At 55.1% G+C, this 8,398-nt stretch overlaps 1 protein-coding gene and 1 long non-coding RNA gene across 2 annotated transcripts in view; one reads left to right on the top strand and one right to left on the bottom strand.

Moving 5' to 3' along the window:
- Positions 1 to 6,000: 6,000 nt before the first annotated feature.
- The window catches only part of LOC145512053 (uncharacterized), a 3,820-nt gene continuing 1,422 nt past the window's right edge, over positions 6,001 to 8,398 (bottom strand). The window contains exons 2-3 of the long non-coding RNA XR_014058260.1: positions 7,159 to 7,550; positions 6,001 to 6,216 (exon numbers count right to left, since the gene is read on the bottom strand). This is a non-coding gene — a long non-coding RNA (uncharacterized LOC145512053). The remainder of the gene's footprint in view (positions 6,217 to 7,158; positions 7,551 to 8,398) is intronic.
- TMEM150B (transmembrane protein 150B) overlaps positions 6,333 to 8,398 on the top strand; it is a 9,371-nt gene continuing 7,305 nt past the window's right edge. Inside the window, exons 1-3 of the mRNA XM_081505523.1 lie at positions 6,333 to 6,457; positions 6,761 to 6,891; positions 7,218 to 7,293. Of these exons, the coding sequence (XP_081361649.1) occupies positions 7,226 to 7,293 (68 nt within the window). The 5' untranslated portion in view covers positions 6,333 to 6,457; positions 6,761 to 6,891; positions 7,218 to 7,225. The remainder of the gene's footprint in view (positions 6,458 to 6,760; positions 6,892 to 7,217; positions 7,294 to 8,398) is intronic.

The following is an 8,398-nucleotide window of genomic DNA, read 5'->3' as shown; positions in this document are numbered from 1 at the left end:
GGATTGCAGGATTATATGGTAGCTCTGTTTTTAGCTTTTTGAGGAACTGCCATGCTGTTCTCCATAGTGGCTGCACCAACTTACATTCCCCACCAACAGCGTAGGAGGCAGAATCAGATTTTAGAACCAGACAGACCTGGGTTCTAACCCCAGCTCCCCATGGTGATATTGGACAAGCCTGGTAGCCAAGGTGGATCTCCGTTCAAGAAAGAACTTACTTAACTGTGAGAAGTGTGTCTGGCCAACGACCCCCAGCTGCAGTCCCTGCAACTAGTTTGTTTTGGTTTCTTTTGAATCGAGTTTCTTTCCAGGCAACCCCCAACCAACGACTAAGCCTTAGGGTGGGGGCTGTGCTAGGGCCTGGCCACTTCCACTTACTGTGGGACTCATCTAATAGCAAACTGTTTCTTTTTCTTTTTTTTCTTCTCCTTCCCTTCCCCCCTTCTCCCCCCGCCCCCCCGAAAGTGAAGTGTTGGTCGCTCAGTCCTGTCTGACTCTTTGCTGCCAGCCTCCTCTGTCCATGGGATTCTCCAGACAAGAACACTGGAGAGGGTTGCCATTTCCTTCTCCAGGGAATCTTCCTAACCCAGGGATCGAACCTGCGTCGCTTTTGTCTCCTGCATTGGCAGGCGAGTTCTTTACCAGTAGTGCCACCTGGGCTGAGGCCCCCTCCCTCTGTTCCTCCCTGTTTCTTTCTCCGTCTCTCTCTTTTTCATTCCTTTCTTTTTTTTAACTTTGGATTGAGATAAAATTCAGGTAACACAGGACTTCCCTGGTGGTTCAGTGGTTGGAACTCAGCTTTCACTGCAGGGGTCACGGGTTCTGCCCTTGGTGGGGAAACAGATCCCACGTGCATGCCGTGTGGCCAAAGAGAAAATGAAAAGAGAAACAGTTCACAGAACACAAAATCATTTCCTTTAAGTACTTTAAGTAGCATTTAGTACAGTCAGAGTTTTGTGCCGCCATCATGTTTATCAAGTTCCAAACATTTTCACCACCCTGAGGGGAAGTGATTAAGCAATCACTCCCCATCCATCCGGCAACCACTAACCTACTTTCTGTTCCGATGGATTTGTCCACAGTGAATCTTTGCACTGCCTCTCCCCTCGGGCTGAGGGTTCTTGCAGTTGCATGGTCTCAGGCTCTTCTTAACTATACCGTCCTGCTGCCTTTCCTTTCACAGGTGGCAGAATGACTTCCTGCCTCTTCCTGTTCTTCCTCGCCTTTATCTTTCACTTGTTCAGTGGCTCAGTCGTGTCCGACTCTTTGCGATCCCACGGACTGCAGCAGGCCAGGCTTCCCTGTCCATCACCAACTCCCGGAGCTTGCTCAAACTCATGTCCATCGAATCGGTGATGCCATCCAGCCATCTCATCCTCTGTCATCCCCTTTTCCTCCTGCCCTCAATCTTTCCCAGCATCAGGGTCTTTTCCAATAGGTCGGCTCTTCGCATCAGGTGGCCAAAGTATGGGAGCTTCAGCTTCAGCATCAGTCCTTCCAGTGAATATTCAGGGTTGATTTCCTTCAGGATGGACTGGCTGGATCTCCTTGCAGTCCAAGGGACTCCCAAGAGTCTTCTCCAGCACCACAGTTCAGAAGCACTGGTGTCATCCCAATAAATCCCTCGCATCGCTAATGCCACAGCAGCATCTGCTTCCTGGGAGAGCCGGCCATGCCACAAGCCTCTTGCTCTGAGCTCCAGCTCCCCACCCTCCAGAGCAGCACAACCTCTCAGGGGTGCAGGAGGCTCTGTGGGGGTTCTGAACACCTTCTGGAGGAGCCGTCAACCTGAAGACTGAGCCGTGGGCTGCTTTCACTACGTGCCAGGACCGCTCAAGTCCCTCGATGAACTCACTCTTTATGTATAAAAGTGTGTCGTGTGTGTGTGGGAGGCTCTCAGTCACTTCAGTCGTTGTGTCCGACTCTTTGCGACACCACGGACTGTAGCCCTCCAGGCTCCTCTGTCCATGGGATTCTCCAGGCAAGAATCCTGGAGTGGGTTGCCATTTCCTCCTCCAGGGGATCTTCCCCACCCAAGGATCAAACCCATGTCTCCTGCATTGCAGGCAGATTCTTTACTGTTGAGCCACCAGAGAAGCCCATATGTGTGTGTGCGTGCATGTGTGTGTGTGTGTATGTATATATATAATTTATTTATTTATTTTAAAATGTATTTCTCTATTTTTGGCTGCGCTGGGTCTTCCCTGCTGTGCGGGCTTCTTGTCTGGTTGCGGCGTGCCGGCGGGTTACTCGCTTGTTGCGGAGCACAGGCTCTAGGCGTGAGGGCTTCAGCGGCTGTGACTCCCGGGCTCTAGAGGACAGGCTCAGTGGTTGTGGCCCACCGGCTTTGTTGCTCCACGGCGTGCGGGATCTTCCCGGACCAGGGATGGAACCTGCGTCTCCTGCACTGGTAGGAGGATTCCTTACCACCGAGCCACCAGGGAAGCCTGGTGGACTCGATCCTGAACGCCATGAGGGAGGCATCATTATGATCCTTGATTTTACCGATGAGAAAATAAACACCTGGAGGCCTCCATCCCTGCCCTGGGCAGCTTCCCTTTTCTGGAGAAAATGATCTGACCACCAAGCGGAAGGGAAAGATTCCTGAAAACGGAAGTGCAGTATCGTCTCACCCAGAGGAAGACCATGGCCTCCTCCCCTCAGCTGAACCAAGGTAGCAGAAGGATCCAGAAGATTCCAGGCCCCCAGCCTGCACGTGAACAGTGGGACGAGCCTGGTTCCCACATTGAAAGCAGCCCACAAAGCTGTCTTCCTCCCTGCCCCCGCGTCCTCACAGGGATGTCCTGAGGCTGTCACAGCCACTACAGGGGAGACAAGTCAGCCTAGCTTCTGTGCCAATGTGGGGATGTGGGTACCAAGGCCCAGAGCATGGGAAGTGGGGGAGATGTTCTTGCCTAGGGTCACCGGGAGGTCGACATCTTTATTTCCTTTTGAAAGAGACACAGGAGGGACTCCCCTTGTGGTCCAGTGGCTGAGACTCCACACTTCCAATGCCAGGGGGCCTGGATTCCATCCCTGGTCAGGGAACCAGATCCCACATGCCGCCACTAAGACTTCTCACACCCCCGCCAAAGACCTTGCGTGCTGCAACTAAGACCGGTACATCCAAATAAGTGAATAAATATTTAAAAATGAAATAAAGCCATAAGCTGGGATATAGAGAAGTTAGTAACCTAAGATGCATTAAAAAAAAAAAAAATGAAAGAGGAGCAGGGATGAGACAGGCACTAGAACAGATGGGGCAAGGTGTGGGGGGGTCGCTGCTCCTGGGGCCTGAGCAACGGGTGGTATCCAGTACCCCCCACCCCTGTCCCTGGCCTCTGCGTCCATCCTGGTCTCCAGGATGGGTGTCGATGGTACCTTCCTCGGCGAAAGGGACTTTGCAGGTGAGGTTAAATTAAGGATCTTGAGATGGGGAGGTTCTTCTGGATTTTTAGGGTGAGCCCAGCATAATCACAGAGTCCTCACAAGTGCAAGAAGGCTCAGGGTCAGAGAAGGGGGCGTGGTGACGAAGTACCTCCCGCCGTGCAGAGGGAGGCAGGGACCCCGAGCCAAGGGGTGCAGGCACCACTGGAAGCTGGAAAAGACGAGGAAACGGGTCCTCCAGAAGGAACGCCCGTTGATTTCAGCCCAAAAGACCCGTTTCTGACTTCTGACCTCCGGAACCAGAAGCTGATAAATCTGTGTTGCCTTAAGCCACTGCGCTTGATTGAGGTTTACTGTTACGACCATTGCAGGGCTCTCTACGGGCACCCAGCTCTTAACTGGCAGAGGTGGGATTCGAAACCAGTCTGCCTGAGCTGCTTGCAGAGTTGAAAGTTCTGGATCTTCTGAGGTATCGCTTAGAGGTGTGAAGTGTGGAATTATCCAGGAGCTTCTTCCTCAAGGTCACTGGGCTGTGTGTGAGTGTGTGTGAGTGTGTGTGGGTGTGTGTGGGTGTGTGTGGGTGTGTGTGAGTGTGTGTGATGTCGAAGTGAGTCAAGAAACCAGGAATTCTACTTTCATGAGGATTAGGGACTCTGGTGTATAACTCCAGCAGTGACAACTCAGGCTGTCGTGAGAGTCAGTGAGCACACAGGGCAGTGCCTGACACATGAGATCAGTTAACACGTGTTACACCTCTTTCGTGTCTACACACCACCAGTGTCAGCTCCTCTCTGTCTTCCCTGCTCAAGAACCTTCCATGGCTCCCCAGTGCTCTCAGGATAACATCCAAGCCCTGTATGACGACTGAGAACTTAGGGTCCTGGCTCATTTCTCCTAGTGGGTCCCGCACTCTGTAACCCAGTAGACTGCCCACTAAGGAATGTCGCTCTCCAGCTGACTCTAAAAGCATGGAGGTGTTAGCCACCGGAGTCACTAACCTTTAACACCCTTGAGTGAGGCACTCTGCACTCTGGGAAAACTGGAAGAACAGGCCTTCAGATATTTTCAGGAAAAAATGTTACCAACCCAAATTCTTGCACCTTCTCCTGCTTTGAAAAACACTGAAGTCATTAACTAAGGTATCCGTGCACTAGCAGCAACCTTCTAAGGAGGTGTGTGCTGGGTTGTCCAAATCCCTTTTGCAAAATCACTGATAGGCTGGTATCAGATCCTGAGAATTCCCTGAGAGGCTGTCTCGTGGGCCACAGGACTCAGCATGCCCCCAGATAAAACGGAAACTCGGAAACTCGCAGGTTGGCCATTTCTATTTTGGTCGAAAGACAAAAGCACTCAACCCTCAGGGGCCAGGTTTCAGGAACCACCTGGGCCCTGCTGAGAAAACCTTCCTGTAGCTCTCCTGCCTGCTCTAAGCGTGGCTTGTGAGATTGTCCTAAACTTCCCCCACAGCCAGACGAGCACTGGCCACCATTGCTGGTTAGCCACTTCCCCTTCTGGGCCCACCCTGCCCTGGTCTGCACTACTATAACATCTCGTGTTCTGGCTTTTTCTTTTTTTTTTGACTGTACCCTGCAGCCTGTGGGATCTTAGTTCCCTGACCAGGGATCCAACCTGTGCCCCCAGCAGTGGAAGCGCAGAGTCCTAACCACTGGACCGCCAGGGAAGTCCCGGGAGATCTCATCCTTCATTGGTCACGGGGCCTCTGCCTTCAAGAAATACTCATGATGCTTGTCTGTCTGTTTCTCTGCTCTCTCGTCTTTGCTCTCAAGGAATCTGAGAGCTGAAAACCCTGGCTGTTGGGGCACTTGGAAATCCTGAAGTGCAAAGGATGAGACAAGCGGACTTCAGAAGAAATACTATTTAGCCATGAAAAGGCACGAAGCACTGACCTGTGCTACAACATGCTATCATGCTAAATCACTTCAGTTGTGTCCGACTCTTTGTGACCCCATGGACTGTAGCCTAGCAGGCTCTTCTGTCCATGGGATTCTCCAGGCAAGAACACTGGAGTGGGGAGCCATGCCCTCCTCCAGGGGGTCTTCCCCACGCAGGGATTGAACCCACGTTTCTGACGTCTTCTGCACTGGCAGGCGGGTTCTTTACCCACCTGGGAACATGGATGAACCTCAAAATCATCACGCTCAGTGAGAGAAACCAGACACGAAAAGGCACATATCCTTTCACTCTATTTATATGAAATGTCCAGAAGTGCCAAATCTATAGAGATGGGAAGCAGTTTGGATGTGGCCAGGGGGTTGAGGGGTGGGGAGGAGGGAATTGGGAGTGTCAGCTTAACTGGTTAGGGACTTCCTCCTGGGGTAGTGAAAAAGTTCCGGAAAGAGGTAGCTGTGCTGATTTCGAAACACTGTGAATGAGCTAAATGTCCCTGAGTTGTATAATTTACAACGGTTAGGGAATTCCCTGGCCCCCCAGTGGTTAGGACTGGGTGCTCTCACAGCCGGGGGCCCCAGGTTCCATCCTTGGTCAGGGAACCAAGATCCCACAAGCCACGACGTGCGGCAAATCACAATGAAATAAAAGTCAAATAAAATACAACTTAAATAAAGCACAGTGAAATAAAATAAAGTGAAATGGTTAATCTTATGTGAATTTTATTTCAATTACAAAAAAACAAAAGAGGTGGGGAGCTGAGGGAGGGGTGGCTGGCACTTCTGGGTCTCAGGGAGGAGACACTCCCTGGGTCTGAGGGCGGATGGGCCGGGGGCCTGGACTCCCGGGTCCTGGGGACACAGGAGGGGATCAGGCACCTGAGTAGTGAGAAGGGAGGAAGCCAGGAAGCTGAGAGCTGTTCTGTGGGAGAGAAAAGAAAACGGTCAGAGGAAGCAGTGGGTTTCTGGGAGGGAGGTTCTCCTGACGGGGATGTTCTCAGCAAGATCGCCCTCCCCACTCACGCCCTGGCTGTGGGGAACCGGGAGGCCAGTGCGGGCAGGACCCGGGTCCCAGGGTCCCAGCCTGCTGCCACCGCGTCCAGACAGGAACGGCACCCGGCGGAGTGGGCACCCGTAGGTCTGGGTTCTCAGTCGCCAAGGAGGTAACAGCGGGGAGGCTAGACCGCAGGGGCTAGAAACAATGACATGTGCTCTGGAAGAGACTGGAGGCCTGGACTTCTGGGTCCCCCAGGGAGGAAGGGTGGACAGAGCTGGAGGCTCAGATTTCTGGGTCTCGGGGAGGACTCCCCATCTGGGAGTCTCAACGCTGAAGCTAGAAAGCTGGAGGAAGGCAGCTGGAGGGCCCTGGGAGCTAAGCCACGGCCCGCTCCGTTTCGAGACTGAAAGTGCAGTTAGTTTGAGGGTGAAGTCCCGGGACAGCGGAGGTCACCCTCTCGACCTGACAGCGTCCTGCTGGCGTTCGATCGTGGACTTTGGCTCTGCCAGGGCGCGGACAGTCCCGCCCCCACCACTCAGCCTTCTTCCCCAAACTCTCACGCTGCCCCAGGACTGAGAGAGCCTAAGAGAGCCTGGACTGGTGAGCGTCTGGCAGAGGGGTGGGGGGTGGGCAGAGGGGTGGGCAGAGGCTGGCACTGGGGGAGGAGCTGGGTGGGGGCAGGACACCTAAGAGACACTGGGACATCAGGGTAAAGAACTGTGCAAAAAAAAAGCGAAAGTGCCCCAAGCAGAGAGCTGGTGTTATCATCCTGAACACTAGCCCACTATTTATGCCTGGGAGCCAAAGAGGGCCTCAAAGACAGTCTCAGAATATGACACACCTAAACCCTTAGGGCTGGTTCCTCACCTGAGACAGAGACACAGAGGCAGTGTTGACCTCAGTCCCTTCCCTCTCCTCCCCTGCAGACCCCGGCATGTGGGGATACTTGTCTCTGCTGCCCATCTGCCTGGCCTTCTGGGCTATTGCTGGCATCTGGACCGTGTGAGTGTGTGTCTGCGTTCTTCCATTTATTTATTTATGTTCGGCTGTGCTGGGTCTTCGCTGCTGTGCGCGGGCTTTCTCTAGCTGCGGTGAGTGGGTCGACTCTTCCTTGGGGTGGCTTCTCTGGCTGCAGAGCACTGGCTCTAGGCGCTTGGGCTTCAGTAGTTGCAGCAGGCTCAGTAGTTGTGGCGCACCCGCGGGTTTTGTCCCCGGCAGCATGTGGGATCTTCTGGGACCAGAGATGGAACCCGCGTCCCCTGCATGGGCAGGCAGATTCCCATCCACTGTGCCACCAGGGAATGGACTGCGTGAGTGTTAGAGGCAGGAGACACGCCTGCGTCTGAGCCAGGAAGGGCTGAAGGACTGGACCCCTGGGTCTGAGGGGGGAGGGGCCAGGGGTCTGAGAGAGGAGGGGCTGGGGGTCTGGACCCCCGGGTCTGAGGGAGGTGGGGCTGGGGGCTTGGACCCCTGGGTCTGAGGGAGGAGGGGCAGGGTCTGGAACCCCTGGGTCTGAGGCAGAAGGGTCTGGGGGTCTGGACCCCCGGGTCTGAGGGAGGAGGTGTGAGGGCCTGGACGCCCGGGTCTGAGGAGGAGGGGCCAGGGGCCTGGACCCCTGGGTCTGAGGCGGGAGGGTCTAGGGGTCTGGACCCCCGGGTCTGAGGCGGGAGGGTCTGGGGGTCAGGACCCCCGGGTCTGAGGAGGAGGGGCTGGGGGTCTGGGGGTCTGGACCCCCGGGTCTGAGGGAGGAGGTGTGAGGGCCTGGACTCCTGGGTCTGAGGAGGAGGGGCCAGGGGCCTGGACCCCCGGCTCTGAGGCGGGAGGGTCTGGGGGTCCAGACCCATGGGTCTGTGGGAGGAGGGTCTGGGGGTCTGGACCCCGGGCCTGAGGCGGGAGGGTCTGGGGACCTAGACCCATGGGTCTGACGGAGGAGGGTCTGGGGGTCTGGACCCCCGGGTCTGAGGGAGGAGGGTCTGGGGGTCTGGACCCCCGGATCTGAGGGAGGAGGGTCTGGGGGTCTGGACCCCCAGGTCTGAGGGAGGAGGGTCTGGGGGTCTGGACCCATGGGTCTGAGGGAGGAGGGTCTGGGGGTCTGGACCCACAGGTC

The sequence above is a fragment of the Giraffa tippelskirchi genome, chromosome 7 (genome assembly GCF_054371585.1).
Source record: "Giraffa tippelskirchi isolate mGirTip1 chromosome 7, T2T-mGirTip1v1.2.pri, whole genome shotgun sequence".
In the NCBI taxonomy this organism is placed as follows: Eukaryota; Metazoa; Chordata; class Mammalia; order Artiodactyla; family Giraffidae; genus Giraffa; species Giraffa tippelskirchi.
Note: the sequence above shows the minus strand (reverse complement) of the source record. Positions and strands in the feature narration are given on the sequence as shown.